The 20,633-nt window shown below is 30.5% G+C and overlaps 2 protein-coding genes across 4 annotated transcripts in view; one reads left to right on the top strand and one right to left on the bottom strand.

Annotated features, from left to right (window-relative positions):
* Positions 1 to 24: 24 nt before the first annotated feature.
* Positions 25 to 20,208, bottom strand: LOC143041865 (carnitine O-palmitoyltransferase 2, mitochondrial-like). Its single transcript, XM_076213991.1, has 15 exons — positions 19,971 to 20,208; positions 17,788 to 17,837; positions 16,986 to 17,185; positions 15,981 to 16,040; positions 14,609 to 14,712; positions 13,912 to 14,045; positions 12,981 to 13,085; positions 11,532 to 11,629; positions 10,534 to 10,680; positions 9,804 to 9,924; positions 6,330 to 6,526; positions 4,935 to 5,104; positions 3,575 to 3,803; positions 2,790 to 2,978; positions 25 to 1,866 (listed from the first exon to the last, which is right to left on the bottom strand). Exons 1-15 carry the CDS (start codon positions 20,034 to 20,036, stop codon positions 1,718 to 1,720), a joined length of 2,019 nt encoding a protein of 672 aa, XP_076070106.1. The 5' UTR covers positions 20,037 to 20,208; the 3' UTR covers positions 25 to 1,717.
* LOC143041851 (muskelin-like) overlaps positions 20,207 to 20,633 on the top strand; it is a 38,728-nt gene continuing 38,301 nt past the window's right edge. The window contains exon 1 of one of the 3 annotated variants that reach the window (XM_076213969.1): positions 20,207 to 20,453. In XM_076213969.1, coding sequence (XP_076070084.1) covers positions 20,377 to 20,453 — 77 coding nt within the window. In that variant the 5' untranslated portion in view covers positions 20,207 to 20,376. The remainder of the gene's footprint in view (positions 20,454 to 20,633) is intronic. The other 2 variants (XM_076213959.1, XM_076213977.1) reach the window with 2 other exon arrangements.

The raw sequence follows: 20,633 nt of genomic DNA, 5'->3' as shown, positions 1-20,633 counted from the left end.
GATGAGTAAAACATTAAATTATTATGGTGTATATAAATATAAATTTAATTCATATCTAAAAGGTAAAGAAAAAAAATAACACATTCTGTTTAACAATACACATTTTCCATATCTAATACATTTCAAATACCTTATAGGCAATACACAATATATGTTCAAATGTTAGAATTTGAAGGAGGCAGTTAAAGGAGCAAGTTAGAAAAAGGTTAAAATTATTTATCCCCTAAAAAATAATTGAGGTGGCAAAAGTTCACTAAAATGGAGGTATGAGTTTTTTGTTGTTGTTGTTTTTTGCACTTAAAAATGCAATTGAATCATTTTAATCTAACTTATCTTTCAGGAAATCAGTGAGCAAAATTTATGGCAAAACAAAATCAATGACTAGAGCATGTTTATGTATTAATGTAAGAGACCTAAGGAAAGCCCATTAAATATTGAACATATCCCTGGTAGTAGTTTACAACCATGCTTAACACCTATCTCCCTGTCAGTATAACATAACAATATTTCTATGCATACCGCCTGCTTCATTAGTTTAAATGCCTTTGAAATCCCATTAGTGGATATTTTCTGATAAAACTTGAAAGAGTTGGCATTTTTTTTTGTTTTTTTTTGAGTTTATCAAATTTGGTTACTTATGACTTTCAAAATGGTTAGTTTGTTAAGTAACACGTCCTTAATAACATTTGTGCCTGTTGAAATACCTTCCTAATCTAAAATTATGAAACATGATTTCATTCACTGAACTGCGATAACCTGACAAAATATTAAGTCAAAGTAACTGCATAATAATATTCAAGGCTTCCAGATAATGAAAGATAATCCTTGTAAAATAAATTGTACAACAACATTTTGTTTAAAAGCACCTAATGGTCCATAAGATAAGATTATCCAGTCTTTTAGTCTGGTTTATTCAGTGGAGTATAGTTAAAAAAAAAAAGAGTTAAAATTTGAAACAAATATAGGTAGTTCTTTAATAAGGAAATGGTGTCTACTTTAATATTGACTCAGCTTAACAATACATATCCTGATTAATTGACATTGCTATTTCCTCTACAATATGGTCTATTAAACATATTCTTGGATGATTCATCCTTAATATAAATATTAAAAATGTTGTAAGTTCTTTGTACCAAGGTAATTGAATTTAATTCACTTGTCCAGTTCTATGAAAAGTTGAGTTTACTTTGTAAGGGGTTGGTTACCAAAACTTTTAATCATAAATTTTTTAAGCAAAATATACTGTCAGATAAACATATTAAAGGAGGAAAAAAGATTTGTTCATTATTTGTACGCGTAGCAGGCATAAAACACTTAAATCTTAGTCAACCATAGAAATTTTAGTAATTTTCTTTACTTTGAACACCTTTCTTTAATATTTTAAATGAGGGCAGGTTCCTCCCAGTTTATAAAGCTGTGTTCATTAGATTGTACTCACTTAAATATGCAATGATTGCTAAATAACATTATAATATAACTCTGAATGATTACACAATAACAAATACTTGTTCAAAGTTTGATCTTCAATTCATCATATTTTGAATGAAACCCCTAAAGTGAGGAAAAGAAATAACTGCATATATTAAATAAATATGTTTACAATAAATAGCTTATCTCTGTATCAATGACAAACAGATAAAAAATATGGTCCCTTCATATGCTGAATATAAAGGATTTTTCTTAAAGAAATAAATTGATCCTATCATCTTCACTATCATTATGATGATTGTCTAGGTATTCTTCCATGGAATATTTCATAGATGTCATCTAAACTTTCACTAAGACATTCTATAAAGTCTTGGACATTTGTGTCAGGAGGATAACTAGTGACATTGTATCCTATTCTGTTATCTTCTATTGAATAACCTGAAATGTTAAAACATCAGAAAATTAATCAAGGTTCAAACGACCAAACTGGCCCATTATTTTGAACAGATTTCAGTGAGGAAAGAGAAATTATTTCAGCATAATAAATGTTCTACCACTGCTACCACAACTTATTATATACAAATGAAATCTCCTATATCTCCTATGTGCTTTCTGCTATTTACAGCATATTCCATATTCAATTTTGTTATCAGTTGTTTTCATTTCAAAGTAAACTATGAGTTTGCAAAAGCTCAACTGTGCTTAAAAGACCTAAACAGGTTGTTCTTTTTTTGTAGGATGGATCTGAAATCATTTCTGTTTTATTTGAACTTTTTCAGCTAGGTTCCTTTAAGCTAACTATGTTGTTAGTATGGTGACCTTTAGTTGCTTATATCAATGTCATTAGTCTCTGGTTATCTCATTGGCAACTGTACCACATCTCATTATTTTTTTTACATTACAGCAAAATGCATCAAGTGTGAAGGTAAAGGTTATATCTTTGACTAGCTAGCTTGCTAGCTGAACAGTGAAGTCATTATGAGGTAAAGTTACTTGTGTATACTACCCTCTTTTTTAGCTTAGTCTAGTTGTACAGACAGATAGATTGGTTGTCTGTCTGACTAGTCTACTCTTAAAGCATTTTGCTGTAAAATAAAAGTTGATTATTCATTATTTCAATGTTCGAGCTTTATACTCAATTTGAAGTTACAAGATAATTTTAACACGCCAAGAACAGTATAAAACTAAAGGCAATATTAAATGCAAGTTAAGAAGATAGGAACTGTTATTTATTGGCTCTTAATGATAGCAAACAGGGGGTTTCACATGAAAGTTTGATATCTTATCCAGGTGTAATAACTAATATTGAGTTAATTCCATTTAATGAAAATGGATAATAAAATTCCACAATATTTACTCACCTACTCCATAGCCATCCCTAACAACAGGAGCAAAGCCTCCTATATTGATAGCAGGACTACCTACAGTAGAAGTTGACAGGATAATATGGTTGATCTTTGCGTAATTTGGATCTGAAAACATTTCTGTTTTTGTGCCATTTTTTTCAGCTAGGTTTCTTAAAGCAAACAGATGTCGATCAAAGCCATTACCTACAACAGAAAAAAATTAAACCTACATGTTAGAATGTTAATCAAGAAGATGACAAGAAGATTATACAAACATGGAAATATATGTGGATGGCAATCCTTCTCAAAACATAAAAAACTTAGTTAGAAATGTAAGTACATGGCAAGAAAAACTAAACCTATTTGGCAAGAACATAAATAATGAAAAACAAAAAGGGCCATGTAATTGTTGCAATTATCCACCCCACACAATTTAGAAGATAAAGGTTTTGAAAGGAGAGGCCAAAGATCTTGTCCGGAACAGTTATAAGCATCCCTGTGGAGATTCACATTGCCATTCTTATTGCCTAATTCCAGATACCTACTATAATCATTTTGAATCACAGTTCATGATCCTGTTCATGGAGAGACCCACAGGAAGCCCACTTAAACATTCTCCACAACACCTTTTCTATTAAAATTTCACCCTCATTGAAAAATTATATTACCTTCAATGAATCTAAAACTCAATTAAACAATGGCTTAGTTTTACTTTTAAGAACATTTCTACTGTTACAAATATATACCGATAACTTATGTAATTCAAACAAAATTCAATTAAAAATACTATGTATTATTACCCATAGCTGCATCCTTGGTTAGCTTGTTATGAAGATCAGAACAATTCATTAATGCTTTTCCTAATTCTAATTGACTTGCTGTGATATTTTGTTTACATATCATCTCAACAGCTTGTTTAGTGTACATTGTGGCAGGCCTCATTGTTTCAGTTCGGCCATGTTTAAATGCTGCTGTACTGCAAGATTCATACGTAGCAACAAATTTACCATACTGTTTATAGTAGGCCATCTGCAAAAGAACATGTATATCTATAGGCACAAATTAACCATATTGTTTGTAGAAGCCATCTGAAAAAAACATGTTATATTTATAGCTACAAATTTACCATACTACTTGTAGTAGGCCATCTGAAAAGAACTTGTTATATTTATAGCTACAAATTTACCTATTGTTTGTAGTAGCCCATATGAAAAGAACATGTGATATTTTTAGGCACAAATTTACCATACTACTTGTAGTAGGCCATCTGAAAAGAACATGTTATATTTATAGCTACAAATTAACCATATTAATTGTAGTATGCCAATTAAGAAAATATGTCTTTTATGATAATAGCTACATATTCAAATATTTTGTTTGCTTGTCTAATGTATAGGGACAAATTTTAAATATCAAACATAAAAACAACAATACCGGAAAAAATTACAACGTTACACCAGATGGACAATGAACCAAGCACATGGAAATATCTCACACAGGCAATTTTGACAGGATGAGATTCGAAATATCTGTAGATAATGGCATGAAAGAATCAGGTTTTACACAATATTCTTCAGAAAAATAACCTAAACCAACTCTCTTAAAAACTAGTCTCCATAAAATTAATTGGTAAATAAAGTTTCTGTTTAGCTAGTGGAAAAATAAATGGTGAGTTGTTGATTCAAATCAGATAATAATCCAACGAGTTACTACAAATTATCTAAAATATTAAAGAAACAGTGCTTTTTATTGCTGTTCATCATAAGGACAGTTGAAAAAAGGTCTTTAACATTGAAAAAAGCTCAAAACCTACAAAATGTCAAGATAGAATCTATATCCACCACTCAAGCAGTATTCTGTGAAACTAGTATCTTTTTAATATGGAATTAAAGGAACATAGGGAATTAACTAATAAATTGCTCATGAAACTGGTAAAGTAATTCAATCAATTCTATCTTTCATTGTCGGTTGATAATTATGATCATAACATATTTTTCAATAAAATACTGTGGATTCGTTAAATTTCAACAAATTGCAAATTTGCTGTGATTAAATGCTGACTTTTTATACCAGGAAATCAAATATCTGCGAATATGCAAGTTTTCCTCAATCTACGAAAATTGGTACCCACTAAAATAAATGAATCCACAGTTAAAATACCTGTATAGCTAACTGCATCAGAGCATCAGGACTCATGCGGAATTCTTTAGCTGTCTTCTTTGTTATTTTAAAATACTCCAAGTGATGTTGATCTAAAGCACCCACATGTTTATCAAAATTGATCTTGGCTGTTTTTATAGCTTCTTTTACATTATTATCTAGTGTGAAATCTATAGAGAAAATAACAGAACAATATTATGGTGAATTGTATGAAACATCCAGTATCAATTTTAAGTTATATTAAATTTTATGCTTTAGGCAAATAAAATTAAAAACTAAAGGCTCTCAAGAGCCTGTGTCGCTCACCTGATGCAGGTGGTTTTGGAAATTATGTAAAATAAGGTTAAATCCTAATAAATAGTATTAGATACCCCATAATTGATTGAGACCATGTTTGGTTTAATTTGGCCCAGTAGTTAAATTAAAAGCAGGTCATCCCAGTAGTTAAATTAAAAGCAGGTCATCCCAGTGTAATCTTACAATAATTACTGAAGACACCTTATCATTATTTAAATTAGTGTTCAAGTTGTGACCATTTGAAATTTTGTTTTTTAACAATTTTCCCATCTATATAGCAAGCCATGTTGGTTGGATGGCAGGGTCATCAGATACATTTTTCAATCAAGATACCCTACTGAAAAGTGTGGCTTAGTTTTATTCTATTTGGCCCAGTAGATAAAGTTGAGAAGATCTTTGTAAAAGATTACAAAAATTTACTAAAAAATGTTAAAAATTGACTTTAAAGGGCAACAACTCCTGAAAAGGTCAATTGACAATTTTGGGGCAGCAACCTAACAATGGGGTGTCTGATTCGTCTGAAAATTTCATGGCAGATAGATGTTGACCTGATGAACAATTTTACCCATTGACAGATTTGCTCTAAATGCTTTGGTTTCAAAGATACAAGCCAAAATCTACATTTTACCCCCATGGTTCTATTTTTAGACATGGTGGCCATCTTGTTGGTTGGACGGGTCATTTTTTAAACTAGATACCCCAAAGTTGATAGTGGCCAAGTTTGGTTAAATTGACTAAGTAGTTTCAGTAGAAGAATTTTGTAAAAGTTAACTACAGACAAGACGACAGACAAAGGACGCCAAGTGGTGCCCTTTGGGCAGGTGAGCTAAAAACAACTAACAGACTAAGTATCTTAAACTGGAGGAAAACAAATTAATTACCATCTTTTTTCTAAACCTGTAAACATTAGGTTTGGCCTATGTTTTTCTTATTATCAAAAACATATAGTTTAAGATTTAAGGTCAAGGTTAAGAAATTCACAATATTATTATTATCTTTTTTTTTTTATAATAACACACTACAATACAAGCCACACTACAATACAAGCAACACATGCACATCTTTTTTTTTTATCAATTCACATTAATGTTGTTTTACCTAAGCACTGTACAATTTGAGAAGAATCAACAGTTGCTGGCTTAGTGTCAGGGTGTACTTTAGGATTCTCTGTTGAATCTTTGTATATCTCATTAATATAACGGACTACAGCCACACCATCTCCCCATGAATGTTCAAAGTTCACACAAGCAACACCTTCCTTATCAAATATCAAGGAAAAACTCTTGTCAAACCATCTGAAAAAAAAGAAAAAGAAATAGAGTACTATAAACATAAGAATTTCAAATATTTTGTGAAGTTATTATTATTGTAAAAATTGCTATGAAATAGAAGTCACAAAAATAAAACTTTTGATAACTTTTTTTTGTATGCAGCATTTTTTTTCAATCACAATAATTAAACTCCAGTTCATAGATGTTTGTTTAACAATCCCTAAAATAAAGCACACAATGATTTCTGCATTTACAGTTCTTTCTATTACCTATTGAAATTGAAAATATTGTCTTTTGCAATGGAATGCTTTTGTTGATATAATCAAATGAAATTTCAAAGCTTACACAACCAACACTTTCACTTGGTATTTCAAGTACTCCACTCTGTTTCTTTATCTCATTGAAAATATGGTCTTGTGCAATGGAATGATTTTTGTGATAATATTATCAAATGAATATTCAAGATTTACACAAAATATAGTTTCCTTTTTAAAAAAAGACAGATATATTTCAAGTATTTTACTCTGTTTCTTTATTGCAATAGAAATATGGTCTAGTACAATGGAATAATTTTTCTGTTGATACATGTATAATCAAATGAATACTTAAGATTTACACAAGCTATACATTCCTTGTCAAAAAGAAAGATACTTCAAGGACTTTATTGTTTTTCTTTATTGCATTCAAAACATGGCCTTTTGCAAAACAAAGCATTTAGTAGTGATTTTATCTAGTCTTAGTTTCTCTAATGAGTGGCATTTGTGCCATAAGAAAAATGTTGGTATTCATCAATGAAATATATGTTACCATCTGTTTCCTTTTCATCATTTTATTGGATTTGTGATATATTGTAAGGTATGCTGTTATTTTTCTTTTTTGTGTGTGTTTTTATAACATCAGTTTAAAATTTTAACTTCTCCCTTCATGACCCTATCACTGTTAATGGTACTACTAGGTAAGTATTCATTAAAATAACAAATGTAAAATAAAAGTGAAGAAAGGTGTGCATTTGTAGTATAAGAGAGGGTTTGGATGGGGTTAAATGATTAGAGAATAATGCCCTTAAAAAATGAAGATTAGAGAATAATGGGGGAAAAAAATAAAGATTAGAGAAATGTGTGGTCTAAAAATATAATGAATATTGAATGATTAATAAAAGAAAACGCTAAAAATTAACTGTTAACAGAATTTTCCCTTCTTAAAATTTAAAGAAAATTATCAAAATTATCATTGTAAAAATATGATAAAAGTGAACAAACTTGGTAAACCTTTTTTTGGTTTCGTGATAACAGACTATAGGATTCAGTCAATGTGAACTGGTTTCCGATACTTCTACTCGGACTTTCAATTCAGTGGCCAGAGGCGGATTTAGGGGGGGCAGGGGGCCCGGGCCCCCCCTTTTTGGGAAAAAATTTGGTTGCTTATATAGGGAATCACTGAAGCGTGACTGGAGCGGGCCCCCTCTTAGGTCAGTCAGTGGGCCCTCACTTATGAAAATTTCTGGATCCGCCACCAGCCCCCCCATTTGCTCGGACTTTGTTTTTTTTAAATGATTAATCAGACTAGACTTCGTGAACATGGTGAACTTTGCCATTTCCCGTGTACTACTATTTAATTTTTATACGACAATTCTTGACTTATATTTTTCGCTGGAATTTACTGATTATCAAAGTCATGTGATTCGATATGGTGGAGTTGACCTGCAGTGCGTCGAATAAAACGTCTCTCAGTCATTTTGAAATTCAAATTACAGTAACACATTGCGTAGGCTGAGGATGACAATCATGACACCTTCAAAGCGACACAGGATTTAGCAAGAACATATTGACTTCTATTTCACTATTCCACTTAACAAAAAGTAATGCTCTATAGCACTCTCATGAAAAAAAAGTTCCACAACAATAGTATCTAACTACGGAAACATGTTTAACCACAAACGCCCCAGCCTATTTTAAAATAATATAGCTGAATAATGATCCCCAGTCAGTATAAGCTCTATATAGATTTAAATTCGTAAGTACGAACCATTTGATTTGAGGAGACAGTCTAAGATATATTTTGAGAGAAAAAAAATTAACTCTGATTTTTGCCTTAAACAAAAATTCTAGACGCAAAACTTTGAACAATCTTGTCCACTTTTTTGCTATTAGAAACGAAAATTCCCAACAGAATTATTTAGCATTAAATAAACATGATGATTAAAAGCAGGCATTTTTTTTGGTAACAGGGGTTTTCATGTCTGACCAGAATGTCTGTTTCGCCGAACTGATATATGGAATACTTTTTTCAAGACCAGACTGCAACCTGCCTGCTGGGTGTGGCCTTTATGTCTTCATTTGTCGGTGGGCATTCATAAATTCGTTGTCATTTCACACTCATTCTTAGTCTTTTATTGATTTGGAACCCTTTACTTCCCTTAATGTTGTTGAGTGAAACATATCAACCAAACATTTGGATAAAAATTTCTTGTTTGTCTTTTTTAACTCGTGTCGGTTGTATTTCAAATTCAATCGAATAGCCCAGCGTATATCTTGTTAACAACAAGAACCCTATGAGGTTATTCTAACTTAACTTACAACAAACGTGCGAGAATTTTCCATGCCTATGTTTTACTGACAAATCACACATTAAATGTATCAGTACATAGCTCTTGGATCCAAACTATCATTTAATGATATAAATTGATAGGAAGATGCAGCATTTAAAAATGTCCAACCCTTACACCTTACCAGCAACTACAAAATTTGCATGCCCCACGCCAGGAACCGTTTAAAAAATGCATATTTCACTTATTTTATGTTTTTAGTCCGCTCGGCTATCTTTACAAACTACGGCCCCTCTTTCAAAAAACCTGAATCCGCCCCTGTTTATAGCTGACTATGCGGTTGGCTTTTGCTCATTGTTGAATGCCGTATAGTGACCTATAGTCGTTAATTTCTGTGTCATTTGGTCTCTTTGAACAGTTGTCTCATTGACAATTAGACCACATCTTCATATATGTAGTCAAAATCACTGTAAAGAACTGATGAGAACTTTGACTTGTTACTTCAAGGAACTAGCACTTTAACCATGGAGTACAATACACATCAATACGTCATTGTTGAGAAACAAATGAAAGCCTTGCTGTTGTTTGGAAATTACCGTTCTCATTCATTTGAAAGAATGTTTTTTACTCTTTTTTTATGCGTAAAAAATCACTTTTAAAGAATAGACTTATTTTTTGAAGATTAGAGAAAAAAGGGGTGAAAATTAAATGTTTACAGAATAACAGACCCCCCCATTCAGACCCTCATAAGAGCACCTGTTTTTTCCATCACCATGTAAAAAGTTTTTAGTGATATCATTAGGATCTGTAGGAGCACAATCATCTAATGTCAACACAAAAGCTGCACTGTCTATCAGCTGTAGGGTATTCTCATTGCCTGAAAAAAAAGGAAAAAAATGAAAATGACATCACAACTTCGTGAATTGTGATCCTTGGTTAAAATGGAATACAAAATTGCTTAAAGGTATTTTTTCTGTTGTTATTTTACCTACTTTAAACAACTTTACTACACCATAGCAAAATGTTCACTGCAGCTTAACATAATAGTTTTAAGTGTGAAGACTGCAAAAAATTTGGCTACCAACATATATTCACGATGAAACATTAATTTGAATTACTTTAACAATGAATGATATTTTACTTAAAAATAATCATTAATATGAAAATTATGTTAAAAAACTATGCATGATGACAATCAATCCTATTAAGTATGACATCGATCACTGACTGATGAAACAATTTGTGTCATGTTGTGCTTAAGGACAAAAAGGTGTTTTGAATTGCAAAAATGTTGCATAATTCTGGCAATTTTTAATGCATACAAGATATTTAAAAAAAAATGTATTCTGAATCAAAATCTAATGTGGGAAAATCCAAAAACTTAAATCAAATAATCAAATAACAATCCATACAAGAAGCTATAAGTTGTTGCCTAATTTTTGTCATGGCATTGTTCAACAATTGTTGACAAAATACACATAAATACCTGAATTTAAGAGTTGTTGTCTAATTGTAGCCCATGTATCACGATTTTCAGAAGTCAGAACTCCAACAGGATATTCAGGAGCTGGTCGACTGTCTTTTAGAATATAATCCAAATGGGCCATCATTACATCAGGTGCTAAAACCATTCCTGCAAGAAAGAAATTTAATCAAATGTAATGATCCAATAAGTGTAGTAGTATATAATGTTCAGTTTTGTTCCCCATGGCTCACTACAGTTTTTTGTTTTTTTTTCAAAACAAAGTTACTTTATCGACAATAAAACCTTCTAAAATTATACAACAAGAATGGATAAAAAGCTTCTAACTATTGTAAGCCATTATAATTTTTTTCTTGTAGAGTTCAACATTTGGATTCATCTTTTTCTGGCAATATGATTGTGGTTTGAGTTTCAACATCACAGAAAATAAAACAAGAAAACACCAAAATTTTTGTCAAATATTTGCTTTTCAAAATCGAAAAGCAAAAGTTTCGTTCAAATATTGCAGTGTTTTGTTTCAACAGTAAAGCTGACCTTGTGTAAAGAAAAATTCTTGAAATCTCAAATGTCATATAACACAATGCATCACTAAAATCTGTTTTAGTTTTTTTTTAAATTCTAATCATCAATAAATGATAGTTTAAAATCAACCTCACGAAACTGTACTCAAATTTCTCTTTCATTTAGAAGATTTAAAAATACCCTGGAGGAATATATCCCTTAATATCTAATATCATGTCTTTCATATCAAACCAGACTGTTTAAAGCAAATAGTATTCTTAATATAGCATATCCGTACTCACAAACGAAAAGAATCCATCAAATTTCCACACTCTGCCATAGGTGTTCTAAATGAACATTTATTATTATATGAAGACCTAAATATAGCATATCTATACCCACACAGGAAAAGAATCCATCATATTTCCCCACTCCGCCGTAGCTGTTCTAAATCAACTTTTATTATTATATTAAGACCTAATAATGGTTTTGTATCTTACCATCTCTATCAAAAACATCAAAGATATAATAATTTCCATTCCTCATCACAAGAATATGCTTAGCTGATTCATCTGTAAATAGTTCATCTTTACCATGTCTACAAATTACACAAAATAGCACTAAAATTATAACATGTATAATTACATCTTCAAATAACATCATACTAAAAATTCTTAATCTAACTTCATATCAAGCTGATTTTTTTTCCCTAGAAATGTGTTTCTATAGAAAAAATCTGTCAAATCCAATTATATTATCTCATTTTTGAATCTTCAAAATTAGAAAGTAAATGAAAAACTCCTACAAACATAAATTGACTCAGTGCACATAACAATTTGAGCACATGACAGGAGTAAGAACTTAAGCAGCTAGCGTAGTGGTGATGATCTATTAGCAGTCAATTTCTACCTCAGAACAAATGGTGTCTGTAATGTACAAGAATATATCATAACTTTCACTAGTAATCATTATTCAATCTTGGCTAATTATAACAAAAAGAAAGGGTTTTTCTCAATAACTAACTAGACTGTCAAGAACTGTATTTGACACTGTGATTCACAAATCACAGTACTTGTTGGTTCACAAAAGAAGACCAGTGTATTTCGAACTCTGTTTGACCAACAAAATGTCAAGACAAAAAATCAGATAGAACTTTTAAGATTTATAAGTTGCATACAAAATAGAAAAGTTCAAATTTCTTTTTCAGTCAGACAAACCCAAAAACAGATTGGCACAGACTGTCAGACATTGATTAACTCATTGTTTATGCTCAAAAGATGGTATCCAGAAGTAAATGTTGTAAAAAAAAAAAAAAAGGATTTTTTTTCATATTTTACAAATGGATTTAGTCTTTCTGCCAGTTAACGTTACATTCACTTTGTGGTTCAAGTTTTCAAAATTTTAATAACTTTCTTAAACTATCATGGATTTCCATCAAAGCTTGTTTATGGTCAAAAGCTAGTATCTAGAAGTAATCTTTGTAAATATATATTTCCTGTTTTTCCGTATATTAATTTTATATGGACTTAGTTTTTCTTACAGTTAACATCACATACAGTCTGCAGTTAAAGTTCTTAAAATGTTTTGTTAGATTCATAAAGTAGACACGACACTGGGTTCCGTGGAACCTTTACAATTTTTTTCTTATGTTACTGTCTGTAGAAAATAAATCTATTGATTTGGTTCATAGTACAAATGTGATTGTCCAAGCAATCACCAGACCCATGAGTTGAATAACAAGACTTGACTTTCAAGTTGGATCAATCTTTGATGTTGTTTTAGGTTGTTCTCTTTCAAGAATTCTAAGAGAGGATTGAATTTGTCAAAGTGAAAATTCACTCCTTTTCAATCCCATCATAACAACACTGTCATATTGTAATGTTTACCTTATTATTTTCAAAATAAAATATTGTTTACACTATCAATTACAGTGAGTTTTTTATTCTTACTTTGGTATTCGTGTAGAGTTGAATAATCTAAAATATTGACTCATATCTAAGGGAAATGCTTTGTACCAGTAAGCGCCATACCAGGATATTAACTCGGGTAACCTTCTACAAAGAAAATGAAATAACAAACTGAGTTCTGATCATGGACTGTGATGTCAGATGTTTTTTCCTATTTGATTTCAACATTTTAATTTAAATTACACATATTTCATTGAAGGTAATAGATCATCTATACCTATCATCTTTAAAGAAGATTTTTAGTATCTACTACAGTTACCTTGTTTTATTCAGATTTTTCTCCCTCTGCCAATTGAAAAAATGTAACCTGACTACTGTTGACTTCAGAAAACCTGTTGGGAGTGTTGTTGATGATTTTCACTGAGCAATATGTTTGTGTTTTATTTTTACCATGTATGATCAAGATATTAGAAAAGAAGGGGGTTACACACTTGAAATTGGTTAAATCCAACCACATTCTGTTCCTGAACCAAGTCAAGATATCTAGATTATGTGTTGTTTGTTGTTGTTTTTCTCTGGGAGTCTAGTATTGATGGTTGGTGTGGACTGTTGTTTTGTTAAAAATGTTTTGTTAAATATTTGGTTTATTCCATTTTTACCTGTTTTAATATGCAAGATATAATAAATTATTTCAAGCCTTTCTTCCTACAACCCTAACTAAATCATCCCTTTTGTATTATCACTTTGGAATGTAATTAGGGGTATAAATATTTCATGTACAGCAATTCATATTCTTAATTATCTATCATATATCTGCATTGCATCATAATAGTGCTTAATAATCTAACTGTGACCAATTCAAATAATTTGTTTAATCAATGTGTAAGGCATTATATATACTATTAGGATAAAAACAATGTATGATCCATATTCCCCCTGAAAGACTTTCCTTACAAATATAAGAATGCCATACCTTACAAAATTTCTAAATTTCAAATTATCACTTTTACCAGGATTCAGATGGAAAACTTCTGGTTCTAAAACTTTTGATCTATATGTCTTCAGATATTTCATGGATGACACTAACATGTTTGTGGCTCTAAGCAGCTAAAATTCAAATGTTAATTTTATATGCAAAATTCACAGCATTGTTCAATGTGGTAACTACAGTCATGTTTGGTAGTGTTGTTTAATTTTATGATCTTTTATTTGTCCTATTGGTCAGATCAGACTTTATTGTCAAAATGTGTATCTGGTGTAGTTAAATTAGTAATGTAAATGTTATTATTCGCAAATGGCCATATTTAAGTAAAATAATTGCTAACAAACAGCTTTGGATTTTTTTTTTATAAAACTGCCATAAAAATATAATATTTAAAAAAAAAATATATAAACTTACATTTTATAGTTTTATAGCTTACTTTACAGCATGTGTTTAAATTATTGTTGTATGCTTCAATGTAACCTTTTGAGGTTGTTCAGATCCTCGACATTGTTGTCTCTATGAAAATCATACAAAATATGATTTTTTTTTATAGAACTACATTTGTACTTTTTCTCTCTATCATTAAACCCAATGAAATTATTTCTTTTTCATCATACCATCTGCTCCAAGTTGATGCAAAACATCCATGGAAAAAAATAAAATACATTATATATGATATTTTTACCTGATTCTGATATTCTGGTTTAGGATCATTATGGAACACTATAAATGGATTATAGTTCAGCACTACTGATTCTCTGGCTTTCAGATACATATCAAACCATGCCTCTAGTCAACAAAACAGAAAAAAGAAAAACAATAAATATTAAGATTTCAAATTAAAGAATTCAGAGTATTTTTAAATACTGATTACTCTTTCTAAGAAATATAAAATTCTTTATAAAGGAAAGACATACAAGATAATTTTTTTTTTTGCCAGATCTAACTTCTGCGTTCCTTTTTTGTCTATTTTTTTTTGCCAGATCTAACTTCTGTGTTCCTTTCCTTTTTTGTCTATTTTTTTTGCCAGATCTAACTTCTGTGTTCCTTTTTTGTCTAATTTTTTTTGCCAGATCTAACTTCTGTGTTCCTTTTTTGTCTAATTTTTTTTGCCAGATCTAACTTCTGTGTTCCTTTTTTGTCTAATTTTTTTGCCAGATCTAACTTCTGTGTTCCTTTTTGTCTAATTTTTTTGCCAGATCTAACTTCTGTGTTCCTTTTTTGTCTAATTTTTTGCCAGATCTAACTTCTGTGTTCCTTTCCTTTTTTGTCTATTTTTTTTGCCAGATCTAACTTCTGTGTTCCTTTTTTGTCTAATTTTTTTTGCCAGATCTAACTTCTGTGTTCCTTTTTTGTCTAATTTTTTGCCAGATCTAACTTCTGTGTTCCTTTCCTTTTTTGTCTATTTTTTTGCCAGATCTAACTTCTGTGTTCCTTTTTTGTCTATTTTTTTTTAGCCAGATCTAACTTCTGTGTTCCTTTTTTGTCTAATTTTTTTGCCAGATCTAACTTCTGTGTTCCTTTTTGTCTAATTTTTTTGCCAGATCTAACTTCTGTGTTCCTTTTTTGTCAAGTGGAAAAGCATTTTTTTTGTAACTTCATTAGGGTGTAAAAGTGTTGACCAAAGTACATTTTGTATGAAGCGATGAAGTTACAAAAAGAAGCATTCAATACCTATAATTACATTTTTAAGTAGGATCATGAAAACACGATTTTTATCGTTTTTATTTAATTTACCTGTGCACTTTATTGTGAGACCTCGTGTCATCATGAATGATAAATTTTATCGTGTAATGAAGTTGGATAAGGAATAATGCGAGATTGCAGTGTAGCCAATCAGAATAATGTATAATAATGAAACATAAATCTAATGTAATTATAACAAAATATTTCACTTGATTTTTCTCTTACAAAATGTGTTTGTTTTAACTTGTATACTCATTCATTAAATGTGATTTTATATTTTTTTGTCCTAAATCAACTGTCATAAAAAGTAGATAAAACTATATTTATTAATTTTTCCCAAAATTATATTGTGTTTTTTTTTCTTGCCTTACCTGTCACATAGCTGGTATGTTTGTTTTTCTTGTCTTCAGCAATCAAAATGTTGTTCAGTTCTAAAACATAAGAAAACTTTTAATTACTTCTGGCAGTAAGATTTCAACAAATATGAAATAGACTTTGGTATGATGCCTAAACAGTCAGAATACAGAGACGGCAACACAAAAGTTGAACATGTTGAATAGATATCAACAGCAACAATAGAAAAAAGATGTAATGATCAACACTAACCCATCTAAAAATCAAAAGCCATGTACCCTTGGAATTTAAAGAGACTGATTTTAGTACAAAATTATTAAAAAAAACTTTATTTTACTAAAACTGTTATGATAAGTTCAAAGTGTCTAAGCCACAATTCTATTATCTTCTTGACTGCTTATGACATCATTGAATGCCACTTGACACCAGATTTTAAATTGTCTTGAGCAACAGATTAGGTGCCACTAGTGGAGAAGATATAAAAAAGATGTGGTATGATTGCCAATGAGACAACTATCCACAAAAGACCAAAATGACACAGACATTAACAACTATAGGTCACCGTACGGTCTTCAACAATGAGCAAAGCCCATACCGCATGAGAAGCTGCTTATACTTTTGCAGTATCCCTTGCTGGGTTAGTGTAGATAAAGCTTTAGTTCACTGTGTTGTATTTTAATCACTTGTCTGTTTTACATTTTGACTTTTATTACTCCTTTGGTATCTCCTTAAACAATTTAACTTCAGTAAAAGCATATCAGTAGCATGTTTATCGAAAAATATATGCAACTGACCCTTTACATTACAGCAAAGTCAAATATTTTCATTCTCTTAAAAATTCATTGACATACCTTATTTTAGCTAATGATCTAACGAATTTGGGAATATGGTAAGATTAGAGAAAATTATCACAAATTTATATGTTTTATGACAAAATGTATGAACAGAATTTCACTTGAACATGGTCATAGAAATTATGAATTAAATAACACAAAGTATTTCATATCTGATTAGTAAACAACCTTGTCCATCATGGTTTTTAAAGTAATTTGTAATAACTGCTGTGTTCTGGAGCTCCTCTGGAGTAAGTATAACCTCTTGTGCTGCAAGATATCTTTCACATGTTTTCTCTAATGGTGGAATTGGGAGACGAGGCAAACTTTTTTGGAAATGTTCTGTTGGCACAATACTTTCATGAAGAAAGTCAGGATCTGACAAAGTACTGTAAAAAATAATAAACAATTAACAAAGAAGCATAGATATTCAGGTAAGCACATGACTAATATGTACAATAATATATAGTTTATATCTTTAAAGGAGCTATATTTAAGTTTGTTGACTCTCTTTTCAAATTATTTTTTTTCCTTTCGCACTTGCAAATTGTGATTATAGGATTTATACATGTTGAGGTACATTTTAATTACACACTGAAAACATGTTGGCAAATTGTTGTCTGGGAAGTCAACATTTACAAACAAATATTTTTTAAATTTGGACAAATTAAAGAATTTTCTTCATAAAAATGTATATGTACACAAGTTTTATAATAAAAACTAGCCATTTAGTTATAAAAAAACCATATGCATCCATTTTTTTTTAATTTGAAGTTTCATACATGTACATGTATGACTTTAACCCATATTACATGTCTTAACTCAGTAGACATGCAAATGACTTGGTTAGATATTCATATAGTTCTGAGTATAATAAAACTCATCTTTTTGAATGGCATATGTATATCATTTTAATCAACAATGGATTAGAAAATAAAACATGTACATTTTTTATCTGAAAAAAAAAAATCAAACTGTTTTACACATTTACCTGTAGTGATTTGCCTGTGGAATCCTTTTAACTATATCTTTACACAATTTCTGAAATAAGACACAAACTATAAATGAAGGCTCTTATGTGTTTATCAATCTTCACATTAATTCAAACAGACTAATCAGTTTATGTCTATAGGTGTGATAAATGAATCAGCCTTTTGCCTGATGGGCTACCACATTAAAATTCAATCTCATAAAGTATTAATCTATTGTTGCATATACATGTACTGATTGTACTTTCGATTTCCCAATTCTTAAACATCTTGTTTTCTTTTAAATCTGTCTTCTTGTTTCGGTTGACTAATTTTGCAGAAATTTTATACTTCTGTGTTATCATAATTTTATTTGGAATACATTTTTACAAATGATGCAGGTCTTTTATATTTGTACAAAAAATCACTTTTTGTCTTCTTCAATTTGCACTGATCATGACTTAAAAAATTAATCATAAGCATAAGAATTTTGAGAAGAAAAAAACCAGATTCTTTTCTTTTTACAAAAATATTATCATAACAAGTATAAACTTATCATGATCATTTTCAAAGTTGTTTACTAAACAACTAAAGCTGTCTGACATGTTGTTTTGGATAATTAAAATTCAATACTATATGGATCAATTATGAGTACCGTACTTTGACAAACATGTATGATGGATGGTTTACTGTTACAAATTGCGACATGGATGGAGAATTGTCTCATCATGCTCATGCCACATCTTTATATATCTACTTTTAATGTTGATTGCAAAGTAATTTTATTTATTAACAATTAAAGGACCTGGTGAGCTCACTCACATACCCTGTATTGTCACTTGAGAAATAAAATAACTTTAAGAAAAAAAAATTGTATAAGAAAAAAAAATGGATCATAATTTCCTGTCATTATGCACATCTACATAGTATGTCCTTATTATCTACTAAGTTTCATAAAATTCTGTTGTGTAGTTTCAGAGGAGTTGCGATGACAAACTGTTGCAGAGGTATATTGAAGCAAATAAGTTCAAAGGGGTGTCACTCCTAGAAAAAAAATTTGAATCATAATTCCTTGTGGATATGCACATCTACATAGTTTGTCCTTAATTATCTAAAAAGGTTTCATGAAGTTCTGTTGTGTGGTTTCAGAGGAGTTGCAATGACTGACTGTTGCAGTAGTATATTGAAGCAAATAAGTTCAAAGGAGCGCAACTCCTAGAAAAAAAAATTGAATTTTAATTTTTTGTCAATATGCACATCTACAATATAGTTATCCTTATTATCTAAAAAATGTTACATGAAATTCTATTGTGTGGTTTCAGAGGAGTTGTGAAGACAAACTGTTGCAGTATTATATTGTAACAAATAGGTTCAAAGGGGCGTAGCTCCTAGAAAAAAAATTGAATCATATTTTCCTGCCGATATACACGTCTTCATAGTATGTCCTTATTATCTAAAAAAAACTGTTGCAGTATTATATTGTAGCAAATAAGTTCAAAGGGGCGTAACTCCTAGAAAACAAATTGAATCGTAATTTCCTATCGATATGCACATCTACATAGTATGTCCTTATTATCTAAAAAGGTTTCATGAAATTCTGTTGTGTGGTTTAAGAGGAGTTGCGATGACAAGAAACAGGACTGGTTGACAGACAGACGGATGGGTCAAAAACATTATACCCTCCACAACTTCGTTGCATGGGGTATAATTAAACTAAAAAGGCAATAGAAAATCTATAAAGAATAGTTTGTATGAGCATACACCTTTATCCCATTTGTATATTTGCTATAAGTAGACATCAAAAAGGTTTCAATAAAATTTTAGTGTCATAATAAAAAATTCATGAAGCCACAATGGAAAAGTGGTTGTTGTATGACGTCAATAGTTCAAGTGGGGCAGTTTCTCTGGTAAAAGCCGGACAGATTTCCAAATAGTGATATAAAGATGTATTAGAACAATCTCATATTCTCTATGTAGACAGAATTAGTCTTGCTGACTCATGGAGATAAAATTCCACTTTGCTTGGACTTAAAAAAAATATGGCTTATGGTTGTATTGTGTCAGTAGGTTTAGTATAGCAAACTATTGTGTCTGTCAAGTGATGGTGGGTCAAAATAGTTATAAGTTCATCATGTTCCATAAAACTAAAACTAAAACTTGACACTTTAGTTGAGTATCATATCACTTCAATAACCAGATAGACAACCTTTCTCTGTTTAAGGCATGATGACTGCAAGTAGTTTCTCCCAACTAAAATTTTGCTTTGTAACATAATGTTACAATCTAAGATCGGTTGATGTAGTAAAACTTTGGGATCTTTGGCTTTTTTTAGTTGAAACTTTGCACCGGTCGGCAACGGAAGTTTGAAAATGATTCTAATTTCTAACGAAAGACGGATAATGATTCCGGAACTATGAATGATATTTTTTAAAGAAGTGACGAAGCCGTGAAAATAGATGGAAATTGAAATGACTAGACAAAACTATATATCATAATTTGATTGTATTTCAATGTTTAGTGGACAGCTGCATTCTATTTATATCATAAAAAAAAAATTGTATATCAATCACTGAGTTCCGGTTTCTTAAAATATCACGCAGTGAAGATCAAGTATGGCAGACACTGGAAAAGAAATTTTGAAATACAAGATAAAAAATTGGTCAAGTTTTTCATACAACTATTTACCAGAGTATGTGTCACACATATTTTTCATTGTGTTAATTTTGAAATTGATAGGAAAAGATTTGTGTAATTAGAAACACTAAATATGAGTAAATTATTTACCAAAATTACGCAACAGTACAATACTACAAATCTGCATATATACATGACCATCTGCAACCACAGGTATTTGGGGCATGGACCCCCT

This window comes from Mytilus galloprovincialis, chromosome 1, assembly GCF_965363235.1.
Source record: "Mytilus galloprovincialis chromosome 1, xbMytGall1.hap1.1, whole genome shotgun sequence".
Taxonomy (NCBI): Eukaryota; Metazoa; Mollusca; class Bivalvia; order Mytilida; family Mytilidae; genus Mytilus; species Mytilus galloprovincialis.
The sequence above is the reverse complement of the archived record's forward strand: the minus strand, read 5'-3'. Positions and strand labels throughout refer to the sequence as shown.

Bases quoted from the DNA above. Each gene is read 5' to 3' on its own strand.
- LOC143041865 (XM_076213991.1), bottom strand. From the start codon at position 20,036: ATGTTACAAAGCAAAATTTTAGTTGGGAGAAACTACTTGCAGTCATCA. The intron at 16,041-16,985 runs GTTGTTTACTAA...CTTATGTTTTAG, and splicing joins TAAAAACCATGATGGACAAG to AACTGAACAACATTTTGATT. The intron at 2,979-3,574 runs GTAATAATACAT...TTTCTGTTGTAG, and splicing joins AACCAAGGATGCAGCTATGG to GTAATGGCTTTGATCGACAT.